The 21,886-nt window shown below is 35.6% G+C and overlaps 1 protein-coding gene across 3 annotated transcripts in view; it reads right to left on the bottom strand.

Annotated features, from left to right (window-relative positions):
* The window catches only part of LOC136104483 (adhesion G protein-coupled receptor A3-like), a 274,176-nt gene that overhangs the window by 152,888 nt on the left and 99,402 nt on the right, over nucleotides 1-21,886 (bottom strand). For all 3 annotated transcript variants that reach the window (XM_065843492.2, XM_071812031.1, XM_071812032.1), the window contains 3 exons: nucleotides 20,495-20,566; nucleotides 10,093-10,164; nucleotides 9,151-9,314 (listed from right to left, as the gene is read on the bottom strand). In XM_065843492.2, coding sequence (XP_065699564.1) covers nucleotides 9,151-9,314; nucleotides 10,093-10,164; nucleotides 20,495-20,566 — 308 coding nt within the window. The remainder of the gene's footprint in view (nucleotides 1-9,150; nucleotides 9,315-10,092; nucleotides 10,165-20,494; nucleotides 20,567-21,886) is intronic.

Raw genomic sequence — 21,886 nt, forward strand, 5'->3', positions numbered from 1 at the left:
AAAGTAGGGCTTCTGTTTGTATAATAGCTTCTTATTTCCACCAGCTTCATAATGCTGGCAGAGCAAGGCATATTCCACACCATTTCATCAGTCCTTTTCACCCTCATACAAGTTTTTTAGACAGGAACATGACATAGATGTAACTTTTTTTTTTCAGCATCTCATAATTAAATCACAGGTTTATGTTTATTTTGTAATGCTAAATGTCACACTGAAATGGTAGCTACTAACCAAAGAGCAAGTTCTACTTTAAGTTACAAATTTTATATCATGTTTTACTCCTTCAAACTTCTGCAAAGCCATCAAAGCCGAGAAAAAAAGAAGAGAAAGGGTGCACGTCTCATGAGCAGGCACAGCAGAGCCAGTGTGCTGAGGCACAGATAAGAATGCAGATGCTGCAGCAGGGACCTGAACAGAAGTAGCAGTCCCAGAATTTGTCCTGAGTTAGAAGGACAGTGATACCAGGTTGTCACAGTCCACTGCTACTGGACCTTCAGTTGTCTGGGTTAACCAATCAGATATATATACACCTTATGTACAAAACAGAAGATTATGCAGTCAGTGCAGTTACACCAAGAGGACCTATAATCGCTTTGTATAACAGCCTTACTGAGAAGCACCTGGATTCCATAACTTCTGAAACTTATCTACTTAAAATAAGTTACACCTGTGTAGAAACTAAGGAAAACTGAACTGGAAAAAGTACAAGTCAAGTTCAGTCACTTTTAGCAAATCTAGCTCATACAGGTTTCAGCCAGCATTCAGGAGGTGAATGACAAGTCCAGCCATGACAAAGTTATTTAACTTGTCTTTCTCTACAGTAGTTCCTCCAGATTTATAAGCCCATGTGAAAATAAATTAGCAGATTTTCACTGAGCCCTGGGACTGATGTGTGTTGTTCCATTACAACCATTTTAAGTGAGGGAGCAGTGGAAAAACACTTTTGTATTTACTGATGCTAGCAGTGATTTACTTGGTAGGAAAGTTGAGGTAGAGACATACAGAGGTAGTAGGTTTCGCTTAATAGAATTGAACATAAATGCCAAATATAACATTAATTTGTAAAATGGCAACAGCTATTTGAAAAATTTACACAACAGGAAATTCAAGGTTTCATTCCAGTTAATCAATTAATCAGAAATATATCTGCATGCAGGCAAAATAATGATCCTGCATTGGCATATCTGGCAGAAATTGAGGAGTTTGTTCATCAGTGATTTCTTCCTTATCAAATACAACTGCTGCCACTTTTCAATTTCTTATTTTCAAATTGTCCCAGAACTCCACTTTAGAAACTAGGGTGCATTTGATTATTTGCCACGTTCCAAAACTTGAAGACCATGATATATTGACAGCTATGGTATTGGAAGATTTATCAACACAAATTCCTTCACTGGCAAGAGTCAGAAGCCATTGCTAGAAAGCAAATTTTGATTACTCAAATTATCCTTATGGCAAGCAAGCTGGCAGGCTCATGGCTATTCACACTCATTACAGCTTGCAGTTAATAAAAATGGCTCAGCAGTGGCAAGGATAAATCACCCAGCTCTATGAAATATTATATGTTGATTAGCTTTATCCAATTGGGAAGTGCAGTGGTAGTACTCATCTTTCCAAACCTTAAGCAACACTAGCCACCTTCTTTTTATTTGTGTATCATTACTACACAATTAGACCACGGCAGCAGGAAGGTCTCAAAGAGACAGAGCTGTCATCGGTTCAGCTTTATTTTTTCTTGTCATCGTTGCACCACAGATGGGTACCACTCCTGCATGTCGCCATGTTAAGAATAAAGACTATATCTTCCAGGATACTCCATGGGCTTTAGTCGAAGCTGGCTGTCTTACCATAGCTTTGTTCATGAGATGAACAGTCAGCTCCTCAAGGGTAGAAGTTTTGAAGATTAAAGAAGCTTCACCTCGGTGATATTGTCCTCACTACATCTTAGCTAAATTTTCCTTAAATGCTAAAATTTTCCTTAAATGCTTAAATGCTTAAATTTTTTCCTTAAATTTTCCTTAAATGCTTTTTGGAACAAGCAGGCAAAGACAATGTAGAAAAATCAGTAAAAACTGTGTATTAAAACCTGCTGATATAGTTTAAGAGAAACCTATAGGAAGAAAAACAAATTTGGTACATTTTCAGCATCTAAATCAACCAGATTCCATGGGTGAAAGGTTCTGTTGAACTATATTTTCATGTGTGACAACACATGCAAGAAAACATGCAGAAGTAAAACCTCATCCTTTAAGTTTCCCAAAGGACCATTTTAATACTTCTGTTACTTCACATTTATAAGTTTTAAATTTTTTGCCCTCCCCCCACCTCCAACCTTGCAGCAGTGCCCTAAACTACCACTAAAGATATCAGATAACTACCTATAATACTAAATGTAGGGCATCATATTCCTATTTTTTTTTTCCAGACTGATCATATTAGGATAAGAAATACACAAAGGTTAGAACATTGTTGTTTTCATACTACCAAATGGTTATCTATTGGTTATCTATTAAAAACTTTTATATTTAAAACTGGCCACTTAGCTCTCATAGAAAATCGGTCTACCACACCCATCTTTGAAAGATCAAAAATGTACATTTACATTATTTGATTTATAGACATTCTGTTATTATCCATATTTTGCTATGAAAGAAAATCCTGAATTGCTAGCATTGTAAATTAAAAAAAAAAAATAAATCGCAATAGCATTAAACTAGAGCTAATTGTATCATCATCCATATCTTGCAAAATCTTAATCCTGAGAAAGGTTACTAATGTGAATATTCCTATTTCAATATAATTAGACCTATTCATATAATTAGGCTCTCCCTGCAGAATTGGAGCTGAAGTCTTGACCCCATATATTCTTGAAGACAATGATGCTCCACATGAATGCAGCAGGCTATCTGTAGGCTGCCAAGAAACTGCAGGACTGGAATCTAAATCTGGTTAATTAATCCACCAGTCTTTGTACTTGAGATTTTGAGTTTAGTCAGTTACTACATACTGAAAAAAAACACAGTTCAATATTTACATTGTGTTAATGTAGTAAGAATGCCTTGTAAATGCAAAAATGGTTGAAACTATAATCTCACGCCCATTCCTAAATTTAAGTAACTAATAAATGAGACCAAAAAATTGTTGTGTTACAAGAGAAATGAAGAAAAAAATGATCCTTATAAACTTTGAGTCAGTATTTGTTCTCACAATGTATTTCAAGTATGAAAGAAAACTTTTGAGAACAATCTATGTGCAGATGTATACAATTATGATTTTAAGACTCGAAAGGCAATTTAAATAATTAATTTTTGTCACCATATGAAAAAAGTAACTTCAAGTCTCATTTCTCACCCAATATCTCCAGCACAAAGTATTTGACAGTCTTCTTAAAAGTTGGTTCAGAATGAAGTTGAATGCATTTAGTTGATTTCAGGCTTAAATTTGACTGTTGAAAAAGTCTGCTTTCAAAGATACGATTTCCCAATGGGGATGAAGAGAAAACAATGTGCAAGCACATCCATTAAAATTATAAGGACATTTCAACATATCTAGCATCTAAAAGATCCCTATTCCGCCACTGCTGAGAAAGCAGTTAAAGCCATACTGTGTTTTAAAAATACGTGTCACGAAAAAAAAACTGCTTCAGAAAATGAAAGTACTTTATACAGGAAGTATACAAAAGAAAATGTTCTCTTTTTTCCCAACGGTATTACTTTGCTTGATTTTAAATGTCTTGAATGTTCTGAATTTTTTGTGGTATTTTAGGTAAGATTGCAAAGAAAAATTACTTATGAAAATAGACTAGGGAGCTGCATGTGGCCCAAGAGAAATATGCCTTGATGTTCTGCTCATATTTAAGCTTGAGAAATACAGATTAGAAAATGTGAGAGTAGGTAAGTAATGATGAAAGTACTTCATACTTTTCTATGTGAGAAAAGAAAACTTAAAATGGTCAAGAAATCTCAAAGAACACAAGAAGAAAAAGTGCTTAAACAATATAGATGCGCTTGCTTTTTTTTCCTTTACGCCCGCAGAAAGTGCTTACGTTTTAACCTGACTCTGCTCCTTTAGAGGATGAATACTCTGATTCTCAGTGAAGTGAGGCAAAGTACAAAAGATAAGGTGCTGGTTAAGTATAAGCAATTCCTTAATAACTATATTCCCTCCCTTCCAATATATACTTTACATTTGCTATGAAACATTTAATGAATTGTATTGCAAAATACAGGAACAAGAAAAGGATCTACCCCTTTGAGTTGTATCCCTCCCTTTGAAGTACCCCTCCTAAGGACAGAGTCTATTTCATCATTAAAAAAGTGCATTTCAAGAATATTTTATGTGTCACAAGCTGCTAATTTCACAGCTAACTCTATAAACTAAGGTACTTTACAGAATTCTGAGGCTGAGTAATACTTCAAACACTGCTGGACACTCACAACTTGTAGCTTTTGCGTTCTTTCTCACCTCTATATTCAGTATGATGGATTTTTAGTCTTCTTTAGTGTTAATATTTTACTAAGTAGGCAGCCCCTTAAAGCATCCCGGATAAAACTTCAGCTCTGTATTTTGAATATTCATTCCCTTTCATTCGCAGTCCTAATTGACTATTAAAGCTACGAGTAACTTATGAATCAATCCAAACAACTGCTCACTACAGGTTTGATGTAAACGGTTAGAATTCTATTCATCACAACAAATGGACATACTACTCATAGACAGAATCCACATTTTATCATAATATACACTTTCAAAATAACATAGTGTAACAATCCTTCTAACCTAGGTGAAACACACTGCAGTTGATTCTCATGACTGTGGAGCACGCAAAGCAACAACAGAATTTTAAAAGCCTTTCTGGATACTCACGGTCTCTGAAAAACAGGCTCCTGAGCCTAGCTATGTCACCCTACCCCCATCAAAGTAGACAAGACACTACATAAAACCAGATGCTATCTCATCCATGTTAATACAAGAAAGGAAAATGTCTCAGCTGTAATATTTTCTTTGCCATTACTCTGTGCTTTGCAAGTTCTATTTCCACCATGTCTTCCCCTGAGACTGCATTTTAAAATGGATGTATCTAACATTTAAGTTTTTATCTGTTTCCTTACTCTGGAAGTTTCTTGACTGAGGATGGTATATGAAGAAAAGCCATTAATACTAGCTTTGCTAAATGTCTCCATTTGCCCTTGTTGGTTGTAATTATGGAAATAACATGAGTTTTTTTTTCAGAGATGTACACAATATAGGTGAATAAATTATGCTGTATTTTAGAACTTCTTTTCACTCTTGTCCTAAAATCCTGTGTTGAAGTAGTTCAACATAAAAGGAGATTTTATCACATTCAGTACAACCCAGCAAATAAGGAAGTGGGAAACTAAGGAAAGTTTAGGATAGAAGCATAATAAAGACACAAGTAACTGATTAATTTCTTCCAAGGAAAAGACTTGTGTAGATCTTTCCACCACAGATAGAGAAAGGGGGTAAACACAGTTTTGGGAGACTACATTTAGCCCATTTCTCATGAAAGGGTTAGATGCAAAGGGCTAGGATGAGCTCTGCTAACATGGCCTGAGAGTCATCCAAGACTCTTAAAGATTCCTTTATCAGATGTATTGCCAGACTGCCTTACAGCAGACTGCTCAGAAAGGTAAGGACAACAACAGAAGGAGCAGGAAAGGTGACATGTGACAAAACTAGCTTGCCTGAAAGTGCTGCGATGAGATGGTGTGGATGTACATGTGTCAAACCATCTGCTCAAGTACAGCAAAGTGATTTTTGAAAAAACCTAGGCTTCTCTACATTTAGACTTCCTGAGAACTGACAAGATACTACATCTAGTTCATTTAACCTGTCTGCTTTATAAGAAAATAGTCCACGCAACATTATGATGACCAAGACTAGGACAGTGCACTACATAAACCCAAAAAGCTACTGACACCAAAGAAGGAACTAAATCTATCCACCCTCTGCACAGAAACATGCATAATGATAAGGAATAAAAGTGTAATTTATTATGTATAAATGCATTAGAATCTAAGCAAAAAATATATTTCTTAATACCCTTTTATATTTACTTACTTTTGCCATTTTTTTTTTAATTTAGAAAGGTGAGAATACAGTCCAAATTATTTATTTAAAAACACCTGTAGAGAAAATGGATCTGCAAATACCAATCCTTTCATTTGTAGGAGACCTGCATGAGAAACCATATTCTGTCCCAGAAGAATTATATTCTTTTCTTTGTGGTGTAAATAGATAAATAAAGTTTTAAAGTATTATAATTTTTTTTTTAAACTTTGACTTTTGCAATATTTTTTGTACTATTTAGTAAATATTTACATCATTTTCAGACAAAGCATTTATCTAAAGATAATTAATATTATGTCAACTACTTTCTAAACTTTATATATAGTTTACAGAGCAAATGAACTTTCACTAATTTGTACTGTTAGTTCAATAGCATCGATATATCTTTGAGACAGAAACTAAAATCTAGTATTTCACTCATCAGTTTAAATAATTAAAGCCCAGCCTTAAGAGCAACCTTTAATAATGCCCTGAAAATAAAACACCATACAGGTCTTTCCTGAGGAAAGAATTTTGCCCACAGAATCCATTTCTGCTGATGATGTGTGCAAGGGAAAATAATAAAACGCCTTCAGACCTCGGGTGGCATTTATAGCACTGGTATTCAGGAAAATGTAATTTTCCTCCTGTAAATTAAGTAAGTTTTATTTGGAGTCATGGAGAAAAAGTAACAAGGCACTGCATGAAGCCAATTTCACAATAATTTTTCAGAAAGGTGCTCTGTCCATACTGTTTGAATTCATTGCAGTCCCCCATAATTAAGGCAGAAGACAAAGGCAAAACTATCTTTTATCATTAAACTTATGTTCAGCCTTACGTCCAACATTGTCAAAATTTGCTTTCTAGGTGAACATTTCTGAGAGTTGGAGATTTTTTTAAAAGAAGATTTAAATAGCTCTTGTAAGCTGTTAATGAACTATACAAACAGAATCCTGTGAATTCCAAAACTATGCAGTTACTTAAATTGATTCACAAAAATCCTCAAAGCAGGTTTTCAGCTGTTTTCAATAAGTGATTTCTTTGCTATCTTATCAGATGCATGAGAAAGATTTGCCAGAAAGAAATTTGAAAGATGAATTCTTCTCCCATAAAAGTACAAAATAAATCTAAAAGGCTTGTGGCGACCTATCCCCTGTAGCTATTCAGAATTTTTTTTTTACTGTTTCCTTTCCTCTTCACTTTGACTTTTTCACTCATTCATTCCCTAACTTGCCTGCAAAGATCTTTGCCATTTCCCTTTCATTTTTATTTTTTTCTCTTCCATTCTCTTTTTCTTTGCTCATCTTGCAACTGTGATACCTCATGACCTCTTCTAGCATGTAGAAGGAAGATCAGTAACTATAAATATAAATGTCTGACCGTATGTAATATGTTCACATGCAGGATTTTAAAATTTTTAAATATCTTCATAATATTTTCTTTAAGACATGTTTAATTTTGTTAGCTCTATGCATATTCCAACACGTGTCATTCTGAAAATATTCTCTATAGTTGTTATTAATTTTGTAGCAGACAGCCTTCTATTATGCCTAAATTCAAATTAAGTTACTGAAAATGAAATTGCTAGATGTTGTGGGCACCATGAGCTACCCAACAGGTATTATGATCACTGTGAAGTACTTGGCAGACATTACAGAACTGGTGGAAGGCTCAGCAAATATAATCACCATGAAGCTCTCTGTGGATATTAAAAGTGGTGTCGAGCTATTGGCAGTCATTACAAACCTTGTCAAGTGTTCTGTGGACATTATAAACAGCAGTGATAACTAGATGTGCCTTATAAATTCTGTTCCAGAGATGTGGTAAAGAGTCCTATTAGGAATTAAAATATGAAATTCTGAGAAATTGCTTTCATTTGCTCTCTAAAATTCACAGGGTCATATTCATCAACAACCTGGAAACACCAATTAACAGTCCTTAATTGATTCTTCTGATCATTCCAGCATTTTCAGAAAGAGGACTTTTCCCACTGGCAAATGGATCTCTATGAAGATGCCCTTGCAGCATCTCTATAAAATGGCAGATTCATATTTAAGTAGTATTGCAGATTTTCAAATGTTCAGAAATACAGGCTACCGGAAATGTCTCCACCTTTCACTCACAAGAGCTCATTGCTAATTTGCCTCCAGACAGGTACGTGTGTTTCCTTGACAATTCAGACAATGGAAAGCCTGTAGCTGGTTTCACATCCTTTCAGATCTTTCCCAACTTGTAAATACCTGTATTTGCAGTTGTTGTTAAAGCAATTTTTTTTGTTATTATTCCACTCAACCTTGATCCCCCTTCTGCTATAAAAGCGTTAGCAACACTCGTCATTCCTCTTGTAGTTATTAGGATAAAAGTTTGACTTTCCTTTTGTTTCTGTAAGACTTCAGCAAAGTCACTATCCCAGTACTTTTATGTCATTCAAGAAAGTAAAAGATTCAAAGATTCTGTGATTAATGAAGCATATGTGAAATTATATATCTTATTATAGAACCCCACAGCATAATGTTAGGCATAGATTTTTTTTTCTCTGCAGTACCTGATACTTTTAGAATCTCGGGGTTTGCCTGTTGTTTGCTAAACAGTTTTCAGTGTGAGAGGAATTTTCTTATTCTTATTCTTGTTTGTTTGTTTGTTTCCTCACACCACATCCATCATGTTTACTATGGTAGGAAATCTTTTTCAATAAGCAATTCACTTATAGATCTTCAAACACAGAATTCACCTACCTGGAGCTCCCTCTAAAAATCCTATTAATTTCCAGGACATAGTGTTAAAATCTATAGTTACAGTTTTATAAAAAAGAAAAAGAAGAGAATGAAATCTGACATTATGCCACACTGTCAGTGATATAACTTGAAAAGAACATTCTATAAATCCCTGCAGGAAACCTCAGTTTCATGCAACATACAATGTAGAGCTACCATCTTGGGTTAATGTTTTAAATAATAATTACATGTTATCTAATAAGACAGTGGTATTCTGGCAATACATTTTTTTTAAATTAATTTCTGTTTTTAAACATTTTCTCTGGATTCTATTTCAATTCGTAATGTTAAATGGAGAGCAGCTCACCACATATCAGCTGGCTTTCCTTCAGGTTACGAAATGACAGTCCTTGTAAAGCACTGGGGTAAGCACAAACTGTTTCCTCCGCTATTCGAACTGAAGCATTTCTGGCCCACTGCAAGACCCATTTTAGATTACAGTCACAAATTAGTGAATCGGTGTTGAAATGTCTAGAAAGGCAAAGAAAGATCACAAATGGTACAAGTGTAATTTTCACAAACATACTTTCTTCTGTTAGAGTCTAATTATCTAACTCCAAATAGAACTAATTCTAGATAAATGCCTAACTATGGGTGTATAATTATAGATGTATAACTGTAAAGATACCCTGAGACAACTAATACACATTGTTCCACTGTTAATGACTTCCAAGACATTATGCCACAGTTCTGGGTTTGGTTACAGAACAGCATTCACTGACAGCTGGATCAAATTTGAATATGTGCTACTATAGAAAGTCAGACTGTAACATGCTTTCACTTACTAAAATCTCTTTTCAGTAGAAACTTGAAATGGAAGCATCCAGTATACACTTCTAAATCTGAGAGAGGTACATTTAATATAAATAACTGGGAAATGTTACAATTGCAGAAAAAATTTAACATGAAAGTTTTTGTGTATTTAGAATTACTATATTATGTCATGCATGAAAACGTGGATGGTATAAGATCATAAAGGAAAAAAAAAAACAGGGATGCTGGTCAGGATAGCTAGACTGGGCTCGTCAGGAATGGGTTCAGGTTGACAGTGCCAACCATTTCACTGAACAGGTAGAACATGGCAGCTCATCAACAGCAAACCAGGCATTGATAACAAAATACTGCATATTTTACATTTGAAATGCATTGCTAGGAACATTCCTGCTTGAATCCATATTCAACTCTGCTATGTATATGCTAATGTGTTTCTCAAATATTTCAGATTTTGAACCTAAGGAATCATACTTACAGTGCTTTCAGAGCCAGCAGCTCAGAAAAAAGTCCATTCATGAGACTTGAAAAAATATTCCCCGACAAATTCCTGGAAAAAAAAAGCAGTTTACAGGCAGTTATAACAAATATAAGAAGAAAACCAAATTATTATAGTTTATACTTTTCCAAATGCTAATTAAGAAATTCTGCTTTCTTGATAACACTAAAAACATATTTAAATTTGTACATTGCTTTCTCGTAAATGACAGCAAGATTCAAATCAAATAATACACTTTTACTTCTTTTATTTTCACAGTAGGTCTAGATACAATTCACTGGGTCTAATAAACAGGAATATTTCTACATATTTAATATAACAGAATTCTATAATTTAAGTTAAAACATTCATACAATGATTATAGTATAGGTAGAATGCCACTTCAAGGTAAAGAAATAAAAATGGTGTCTTTATTTAGCAAAGCTCAGAAGAATTCAAGCAGTTCCTTAAAACAGTAATGAGTTTTCAAAATAACTACACAAATCATTTTATTACAAAGGACTTTAAACAAAACTGACTTTTCCCATCTTTACATTAAGGACATTTCCATTTTAACTACTGTTTTATATTTCTTGCCCTGATAGCTGAATGGATTAAGCTGAATACTTGCAAACAGATTCAATTTAATTTAACCCAGTTTAGCAGTATTGTTCTGCCAGTGCCTTAATGATATAAAAGGTAAAAGCTTAACATCAAGTAATGCTGTCTTTTTCTATACCACTAAACTGAAGAATTAGTGCAGTACCCAGGACTGACATTTCATGCCATATGGATTACCTGGTTTTGAAATCCTGATATATGTTCCTTTCTATCCAATGCCTGAAACCTACATGTCTGAACTCAAGGATGGCTAGAAAATTTCAGCTATCAGTAAAATTTCAGATCTCCTCACTGGAGATTCAATGTTACATATAGAAAAAAAAAGAACAAAAACAAAACAAAAACGTAGACTCGCAAAGGAAATGGTTTCATTACTTTTTCATTTAAAAAAATGGTTATATAATTATTGATTTTAATTCTCCTCTGTCTAAAAATTAAAGAATGTATACTAAATTGAGGATACAAATTTCTCACCAGTGAGGTGAGAAAGGTGCAAAAGATCTGAGGCAGCTTCATAAAGTAAGAAAGAATAAAAAAACTCAAGAACCATGCATTCTACAGAAATCTATAAACATAAGTATGGATGAATGAACTCAAGAAAGAAGGAGAAAATACTGCTAATTTATAAATTACTTTAAGAAAGTTATAGAACATTATTGAAATAATAACTAATCTTATTCTTATATAAGATTAATTTTTCACCACTGAAATAATGAAAAAATAAAGAAAATTAACATGAACACTTCAAATTTTCATGGTAGTTTAAAGCAAATTTCAACTAATACAGAAAAATAAATAGACTCAGCTATGTTAAGTGAAATTATTTCTCTTTATACTGAGTAACAATGAGATGTGTGCATACAACTGAACTTGAATTTTATCTAATGGTGCATCTTTAATACAGTTGTGGTGCAAAGCTCTTGGAAATGGAAGCACTTCAAGTGCCAGTATGTCTAAAGATGGAAACGAATGTTTACATGCAGCTAGCTATCTTGATACCTTTAATATTTTGGATTTATCTAGAGGAGCTAAAAATATTGAGCATTTCACAAAGACTCAGTTACCTCTTGACTTGAAATTAAATGGATCTACTCATGTGCTTATTGGACATAAGCCCTGACAAGGCATATGCTGAAGCAGTTCAGTGAACTGGGACATTAAATGGACTAAATCAGAAACTGATAAACCTCCAACAAAAGAAGGCTGAGGGGAGACCATATTGCTGTCTACAGCTGCCTGACAGGAGGTTGTAGCATGGAGAGTGTTGGTCTCTTCTCACAAGTAGCAAGTGATAGGACAAGGGAAAATCGCCTCAAATTGCGCCAGGGGAGGTTTAGATTGGATATTAGGAAAAAATTCTTCATGGAAAGGGTGGTCAGGCATTGGAACAGGTTGCCCAGGTAGGTGGTGGAATCACCATCCCTGGAGGTGTTTAAAAGGCATTTAGACAAGGTTCTTAGGGACATGGTTTAGTGTTAGAGTTAGGTTATGGTTGGACTCAATGATCCTGAGGGTCTCTTCCAACAAAAATGATTCTATGATTCAATGACATTTACGCTGAAGTAAATCAGAAGTGGTTTCACTAACGTGAAAGCAGTTACAGCAGTATAAACCTTCTGACAGACGACAGTCGTGCTAAACTGAAGGACAGGGAGAGCAACCTGCCCAGCCTTGCATGGACTGCAGCCAGAAGGCAGAAATACAGGAGGTTTCTTTTCTTTGCCTCACTCCAGTGCAGTACGACAACATTTCCAATCTGACACAAATCCCCCCTTTTCCCTTAAATAGTTATCCAGGTTTCATATAACAAAATAAACAGAGCATCAAGTCTGAAGTTTGGTAATTCTGTTTGGACCAAAGGAAGGCTTTATGTCTGGTCAATATTTTAGGAAAACAGGAAAAACTGTAAGTCATTCCCACAGCTGATATAGTTGCTATGTGCCTGTCAGTGATGCCCATTCTGTATCTACTGAATCCATGTACTTTCCACAGGCCCTGTCAAATCCAGCAAGATACCTGGCCAGAACCGACCTACACTGTGTTAACCTAAATATTCCTGACTGATGTTCCACTTAGAGATTTTAGTTTTCTTTTTATCATGACAGGGAAGTGTGTACCCATCCAGTGGTTTTGCCAAGTGCTGGAATAATTGAGTTCCTGACAGTTCAAAAGACAGCACAAAGCCAGCAAACCAATTTTTCATGTTCTTTCAGAATTCTTCTGGTAATGACCTGGTTTGAAGTTTCCATATTACTACTAATAATTAGCAAACTAGGATCATGTTCACAGTCCTGTGTAAGTCATAAAGGGATGGATTTCTGTGCCCAAGATACACATGATTAGAATATCTGGATCTCCAACAGGAGGAATAGCTTCTCTAGCAAAACTTGCAGAAACCTTCTTAAATCACTCCAATAACTTGCATTGCTGAGCTAGATATCTACAGGACCCTGTAAATTCCTGGTTCTGTCAGCGGGTGTCATCTATACTATATATTAAAATATCTCCAAATGCATAGTGTTGTGAAATTTCCCAATTTTAGATATCCTAAAAACCCACTCCAGCTTGATTTAAAAGGACTTTTGTTCTAAAAACATCTGTATCACCTAGTTTGCAAACATTTCAAACATAACAAATTAATGCACTCCAAAGCTGGCAGCATTTACCATGCCATTAACTTACTCCATTAACAGAAACATGTGCTTTCTCTTTTACCAGAGGTAACACATTTTAGTCTCACATATATGGGCCTATACTTATTTTTTCATATACCAAAGACTCCTGTTCTTTTACAGAAATTAATAAAACACTTTTGAAAAAACTTTAATATAAATGACAAATGCCATAAAACAGTGAAAGGGAGTTAGGTGTCTCAAAAGACCATTTTGAGGCAAATTACAGGTAGAAGCAGGAGTACATGGATATGAAGAATGCTTCACTCTTATATGCAGTATTCCAAAGCAAAGGATGAACGCAAGGGCAACAGATTGATCTTCTGAGCAAAAAGGCTGGGATAGAAGGGGTAAAAAAGGACAACAGTAATACAGAGAGGGCAGGTTACAGTGCATATTTTTTTGATGTTACTGAAGTGGGGTCTGTTTGATTCACCTCTGGCACCATGCAAAATTATTTGCTTCAATGTCAGCAAGAAAATCATGCAAGAATTCATGGTGTATCATAAAGCTAATTGCTGCTGATGATTCAGAGGCAGGATGAAGAATGAATCAGATGCACTTTAACCAAACAACTGGAAGTAAAGAGGAAGTCCTGTTTTGAACAGGAAGAACCAGCAGTAGGCACTCATTGAAACAGGTTTAAGGCTGCAACATTTCAGAACCTGAAGGGCTAACTTAAGAGGGATTTTTAAAAAAATTGATATCCGTACAGTGGTACCATCCCAATCTTCCACAATTCTTGATGTTCAGATTAAATATAAACAGAATTAATGTGGATGGCAGCTCCATTACCTAGCAGGAATATATTTGCATATGTAATTCTGGAACAAAGCACTGAAACATGGCCTCTGAGGGGCCAAAGGAGATTTGGAAAATTTGTTGCACTCAATTATGTCACTCCTAGTTAGAATACATGCACCTCATCATAGCATAAACACACCCAAGGAGTAATACACAAGCCAAAATAATTAAGCTGGTATCTTAGAAGACATCAGAAAACTTATATTGTCTGAGGCACTGTCAGCTTCATTTGTCATATAATGTGAAAGCATTTTGAAATAATTTTCCAGAGTATAAATCATTAAATCCAAGAAGGTGTAAAAATTAGATCAGATCGCAACTCACTGGCTGCAGTAATTTCAGGAGCTGTGTGAAATTTTAGATTTCATTGGTAACTTGAAAGTCAATTCCTGTTCACTGAAATACACTTCCTGACTGCAACCTGAATGAGTCTTATTTTCTACATTATCAAGAGACATACAATTTTTGTGGCTTCTTTAAGTGTCCATGTTTTTAAAACAACACTAGATTATACTAGTAATTAATTTTTTCTAAATTCAAGAATCCTGTAGGCTGCCATCTAATATAACAGACTGCACAAACCCACCAAGCCCTTTGAAGAGTGCATTATCCCCAAAAGCTCAGGCAGTTCTCATCTTTCATTTTAGTGAAATGTTTAAACATACCTTCACCCTGCTCAGTTTAGATATATGTCTGTATCATTTGGTTAGGCATACTACACTGGTTAGGGGCTAGAGCTGATTTTTCAGCTCTAATTCCATTTTTTCAAACTGAATTAGATTTATAAGACTGAGTGAAGCACACTGTTATTTTATATCATCTGGTATTTGTACTTCCAAACAGTATAAAAAACCCCTCATCTCTCTACTTCACAGAAGGTGTATGCAAAGAATCATGTCCATTGCTCCTTCTAGTGGACTCATGGCTCTCCCTACTGGTTTTGATAACAGCCTGCAAAGATCCTTCTGTACTTCATCTCCGTTAAAGTAACACAGGTGAGCTCTAATTACCCCGACTACCAACTGCATAAATCAATGCATATGTATATATCTTTATAATCTAAACCACACTTGATGGCTCTGAAACCAATTCTGTGTTTAAGAACTTGTCATCTTTTCCTTGGTACAATTGTATACACTGATGTTACGCTAAGTAAATGCGTCTCCATAACCTTTTCAGAGAACAGCGTTCTCGCATCCCCGAAATGACAATTAAACCCAATTCAGAGGTATCAGTAGCAATGGAAAAGTGACAGATCGTATTTTAAACATGTTTTAAAAGTTTGATTCTGGGAAATTTATATGAACTTCCAAGAGGAAAAATGTAAGGAAGTGTTAGAAAAGTACAAGGTGGTATTAACTTGCAGTCAATGAACAATCACTATTTCTTACATCAGAGGCAAACTGAGATTCCAGCTCAAATAATTCATATCAACATCAGGTCATTATATGAAATTTCTGAGATTGAGTAACAAATGATACTATGAACAGCAGGGAACAGTTCACTCCTCTTGATTGACATTGTGGTTGTATTTCTTTACAAAAGTAATTGTACTCTTGACTTTGGTTTGGTAAGGAGGACAGTCCCTACGAAAGCAAATGTCACTCCAGTCTTCAAAAAGGGCAAGAAGGAGGACCCAGGTAACTATAGACCTGTCAGCCTCACCTCCATCCCTGGGAAACTGATGGAACAACTTATCATTGGTGCCATCTCAAGGCATATCAAGGATAAGAGGGTCATTAGGGGCAGTCAACATGGCTTCACCAAGGGGAAGTCATGTTTGACCAAACTCATCGCCTTTTATGAGGACATAACAAGGTGGATGGACAATGGCAGAGCAGTGGATGGGGTCTACCTTGACTTCAGTAAACCATTTGACACAGTCTCCCACAGCATCCTTACAGCTAAACTGAGGGAGTGTGGTCTGGAGGATTGGGTAGTGAGGTGGACTGGCAACTGGCTGAAGAAAAGAAGCCAGAGAGTTGTGGTCAATGGGGCGGAGTCCGCTTGGAGGCCTGGATCTAGTGGAGTGCCTCAAGGGTCAGTCCTGGGGCTGGTATTATTCAATATATTTATCAACGATTTGGACGAGGGAATAGAGTGTACTATCAGCAAGTTTGCTGATGACACGAAGCTGGGAGGAGTGGCTGACACTGGAAGCTGTGCTTCCATCCAGCAAGACCTGGACAGGTTGGAGAGTTGGACAGGGAAAAATGTAATGAAATATAACAAGGGAAAGTGTAGAGTCTTGCATCTGGGAAGGAACAACCTCAGGTTCCAGTATAAGGGAAAGGGACCTGGGGGTCCTGGTGGACAGTAGGATGACCATGAGCCAGCACTGTGTCCTTGTGGCCAGGAAGGCCAATGGCATCCTGGGGTGTATTACAAGGGGGGTGGTTAGTAGGTCGAGAGAGGTTCTCCTGCCCCTCCTCTCTGCCCTGGTGAGACCACATCTGGAATATTGTGTCCTGTTCTGGGCCCCTCAGTTCCAGAAGGGCAGGGAACTGCTGGAGAGAGTCCAGTGCAACAAAGATGCTGAAGGGAGTGGAGCATCTCCTTATGAGGAAACGCTGAGGGAGCTGGGTCTCTTTAGCTTGGAGAAGAGGAGACTGAGGGGTGACCTCATTAATTCTTACAAATATATAAAGGGTGAGTGTCACAAGGATGGAGCCAGGCTCTTCTTGGTGACAGTCAACGGTAGGACAAGGGGTAATGGGTTCAAACTGGAACACAAGAGGTTCCACTTGAATTTGAGAAGAAACTGCTTCTCAGTGAGGTTATCAGAACACTGAACAGGCTGCCCAGGGACGTTGTGGAGTCTCCTTCTCTGGAGACATTCAAAACCCACCTAGACACATTCCTGTGTAGTCTCTACGTGCTCCTGCTCTGGCAGGGCAATTGGACTAGATGATCTTTTGAGGTGCCTTCCAATCCCTAACATTCTGTGATTCTGCGAAAAATAAAGTGATAACTTTTGACATAACAATCATGAACTGGTTTACTTCAGATGAAAGAAGAATTTAGACTGATCTGTTACTATGCCACTGAATTCTAAAGGACAGACTTAACTAAAGTAACTAGTGGAGAATTACTGAAGTACATGAACTGAAATGCAGGATGGTGCCATTTGTTATCAAAGGTGATTTAAAACCTAAATAAGAAAAATAGAAGATAGACTAAATAGATTAATAACCAAATCTCAAAATGTTGAAAAATGAAATTAAGCTATAAAAAGATCAAAGAAGTGAAGAGACTAGAACAAACAGCAAAAGGTTGGCAAAAGAACAGGAAGCACAGAAAGAACTACTAAAATAAGGTGCAAATCAATAAATAATTTTCCCTGCCTAGTAAATTAGTGATATTTTCATATGATTACATGATACATATTCAATAGATGCATAGTCACTTTTTTTCCCTACTTCTGATTTGCCAACATTTTTTCCATTTTTCTTTCTTTCAAAACTCAGTTACTGCATCAAATACAGCAAGGCCAGACTAACAGGTCTACAGTTACCATAATAATATTTTTTTCCACTGATGCATGGATATAACATCCATAAAAGCACGAAGAACCTGGCATTAAGTGCATTTATTGTAAGACACTAAGATAATGGACAGGATAGAAGGTAGGGGAGTGAGACACTGCTGGCGTTCTGCAGAAACAGTCTTGTGACTGATTGTATTTAGTACTTTCACTAATGACTCTGTCTCAGAAATGTAAGCATATGAAAATGAAATCTAGTAATAACAAAATCAAGGACTGGTCAATATTAAGAGACATCTCATAAGGGAAGAGGTGAATGTTCTTGAAGATGAAAGGTCTAGTAATTTCATTAAATAATATTTTTCAAAGTGAAAAGTGTAACAAGAATGTATCTTGATAATTATACTTAAGAAGGGCCTGATTCAAATTTCTCCTATAAACTGGGGCCTCAGAAGGAAAACAATACAGAAAGCCCTGGATCCACACCCACTTGGAAATGAAAGTTAGCCTCATCTTGAGGAACAGATAAATGTTTACTTAGGATGCACAAAAAGAATAGATGCAAGAAAATACGGCATTAATGATGGGGTATAGGGAACTGGTGAGATTTTTCTCTGGATCTACAGGCCCAGAAAAGATTTGCCAACACAGGGACAGGTACACAGGTTACTAGAATGAGCAGGGATATGGCAAATCTGTTTTACAAAAGAAAACTGCAATGGTGGGGTTTGACCAGCCTGGCAACTAGACAGCATTTAGCGTGTATATCGTGCCTCTTTTTGACATCTCTGGTATCAGTGAAGGATGAGTAGATACACTGCCACACTCTTTCCTGGTCTTCAGAGGAAAGGGATAGTACAGTCAAACACTGTCACAGAACAAATGTTGTATGCTCACTTTGAATGAATTTCTGTTCCTTACCATCACAAAATTGAAGTTCTGTATTTAACTTCTAAATAGCTTTTAAGATGGAGTCTGAAAGACTCATGAATGGAATTTTTAGACACATTTTCCTGAGAGAGCAGGGATTTGAACAGTTTCTACTGAGGTTGTTCCAAGTATCTAGAAGCACCTTCTATTTAATAAGGTGACTTCACCATTTTTAATTAAACAAATATCCTATCGCAATCTTCCTCTATAGTCACACTCATGTTCACTGTGCAGAACAGAAGGAGATCCAGCAACCCTCAATAGGTGAGATGGGCTTGCTCAATTAGGCATCTTATCTGAGATGAGTAATAAGAGAGGCAGTCTGCACCCATTCATCCATATGCTATCAAGGCTCTTCCCATCATCTGTTCTCACTTGTTTTTATCAAAGAAGATTTGCCATAGTTATTAATATGATCAGTAAGCATGACAGCTGTCAGCCTTTTACCTGGTGTTACTTTGACCTTATGTCAGATCTTTATGGAAAGATTTCCCTGTTTTTTCAAGGAAGTGTCAAAAATGGTTGGAGAGGAAGAAAAAGTATGAGATTCGCAACAAACTATGATGCAGTACAGGAAATTATTTATCATTCAGGAATCAAGACAGGTGTGAATGAAGATATAGAATCCTCCTGGATTTGGCCAAATATTCATCTAAACCAGGACTCTTCCTGTGAATTGTCCCTTTCCAAACCAGGAAAGTCGCAGTCAACTCGCTCATTCCTAGTATTTACCTGTGCTATACGACACCTTTGCCCAGTCCTCTTTGTTCTTCTCTGAACCTTTTCTAGTTTTGGCCATCTTTTTGGGATGAGCAGACTAGACTTGCTCACAATATTAAAAATGCAGGTTCTCTCCTTTTTGTTATAGTACAATGGATGTTCCCTGATTCATTCTCTCATCCTTTAATAATACTCTAATATATTTTTAAATTATATTGAGCAGATGTTTTCATGGCATTATACACTATAATCTCAGAACATCTTTCCTGTATTTTAATGGTTAGCTGAGAACAGATTGTTTTTTTCTCCTTTTTCATCACTTAATACTTATTTACATCAAATATTCTCTATCTTTTTACTACCTAGCCATGGCATCCTGTGCATTATTTCTGTTCTTCTTCAAAATTGACACTAATTCCTTGGTTAATATCTACTAGCAAACTTTGTCATTGTACATTTCATCTCTTCTTCCAGGTCACCTGATTCTCCCTAAAACTGAACAGCCTGGGTATACTATTATAATCTCACGTTTTCTGAGTACTCTTTCTAGAATAGCCTGATAACCTATTGATCACAGAGGCTTTCTGGCATGCTTATGGACATGTAAGTTGATTGCTTTGCTCTCTAGAACATGTTCTAGGAATAAAGTAATGAATCAGAAAGTACCATAATGAATAAAGTATACAACACAATACCTTAATGAACAACCTAAACGGACATTTTGAAGCAATTTGAACTGATATTCCTAATTTACTTGGTACTTCATACATTTTTTTCCCAGTACATGCTTACTTTTTTCTTTATTTGTAATGGATAGAAAGATCATTGTATCCTTTTTAACAAGTGTACATGTCATTTGTGTGACTGAACTTTAACTGTTTCCAAGATATACAAGGAGAAATGCATTCAAACAGAAACGTCACATTCAGCCTCTTTTCAAAGTGGAAATGAAATATATTCAATTTAACTCTTTCAATTCTGATAGATTTCACAATTAGAAACATTATCTTTAAAATACCAAGTCATAAGAATCAAAGGCTTAGGAGCGGAGTTGTTTTAGTACAAAATCTATCATTTTCATACAATACAAGCTTATTGCCAACTGTACTTAGGTATACCATGTAACAGTTTAGATTTCTACTGTTTAAAACAGAAGTGGTATTATACTCACAATTTGTGAAGACTGCTAAGTCCAACAAACATTTCTGGTGTTAGGCAACCAATTCTATTATTCGAAAGGTCCCTGAAACAAACAAAAAACCCCATGAAACATTACGTCTGTCTTATTCATATGTACACCAACATAGTCACATACATCCTCCTTATTTTTAACACGAAAAATGAGAGATAAAATCTTTTTCCATAATGTAACATAACTGAATTAAATAGATTCAACAACTTTTATATTCATGTTATTAAGTAATGTTCCACAATTAAACACACCATAATGGAACTTATAATACTTGCATTAAAATATTATTTTATATAAGTAGTAAATAAAATTAATATTAATAATAATGTTAATGTTAATACTAATACTAATAATACTAATACTAATAATGATAATAATTCCAATACAAATAATATTTTTAATCAAAGTTACCAACACCTGTTTACTTACAAAAAAATACTACGGATTTTTTCGCATGCAATATCCAGCCAAAAATTGATACATTTTTACTGCTAACTAATGTCTCATCTCATTGACAGCATCCTTTATTGCTGAAGAAATCACAGAAACCAGAGGACAAATAATTTTTCAGCTAGTAAGGAAGTTCATCTTGATAAGCACTTGGCAAGCCCTTCTAAGAGCAATACTGTGGCTGTATCAGCCCACAAACAGTACAAACAGTACAAGGCATTATGTTCCATAACTCTTGTCCCCTGAAAGGTGAATGGATGTTTGCTGTACATACATACAACATAAAGTATAGGATACTTACAGGAAGGAGACAAAAATAGGTATCAACAATCATGCTGTGATAACAACATGAATACTGCCCCTTGGTGCATTCTGAACTAGTGTTTAATTTTTATGTATTTGACTTGACTCAAATTTTCCTTCCTATCAAGTTTTTTTTTTTTTTTAATAATTGCAGTAACATAAGAATTTTAAGTAATTATACATCAGTTAAAATGTTACATTGATCTGAATATATTTTTTGTTTAGAATCAGTGGTAGTCTTCTGATTATTTAGTTACATTTTGCAGATTCCCTATTTTTCTGTGGTTGTATGAGAACACTAAAGTAATGAAACAGGAGAATAGAGGTTGTGGTTTGACAAATCCAGTTATTGCTTTCCTGGAGACATAGCCAGTTAGCTAGAATGGGAAGGCAATATCTTCAGAATTCACTACAAAGTCTGCTTCTGTCAGACAAAGAAAATAGTGCTATACAGTTAAATGATGAAACATCACATTAGAATTAAAATATTTCTTAAATGCTTGTTAAGGATATTAAGTAGGTAACAGCTGGGAAAATAGTGTGGAAAACAATATAGTGCAATAATTGTGTATTAGCACTATTCCTTAAGTTTTCCTAATGAAAGCCACATAGAAAACC

The sequence above is a fragment of the Patagioenas fasciata genome, chromosome 8 (assembly GCF_037038585.1).
Source record: "Patagioenas fasciata isolate bPatFas1 chromosome 8, bPatFas1.hap1, whole genome shotgun sequence".
NCBI classification, from domain to species: domain Eukaryota; kingdom Metazoa; phylum Chordata; class Aves; order Columbiformes; family Columbidae; genus Patagioenas; species Patagioenas fasciata.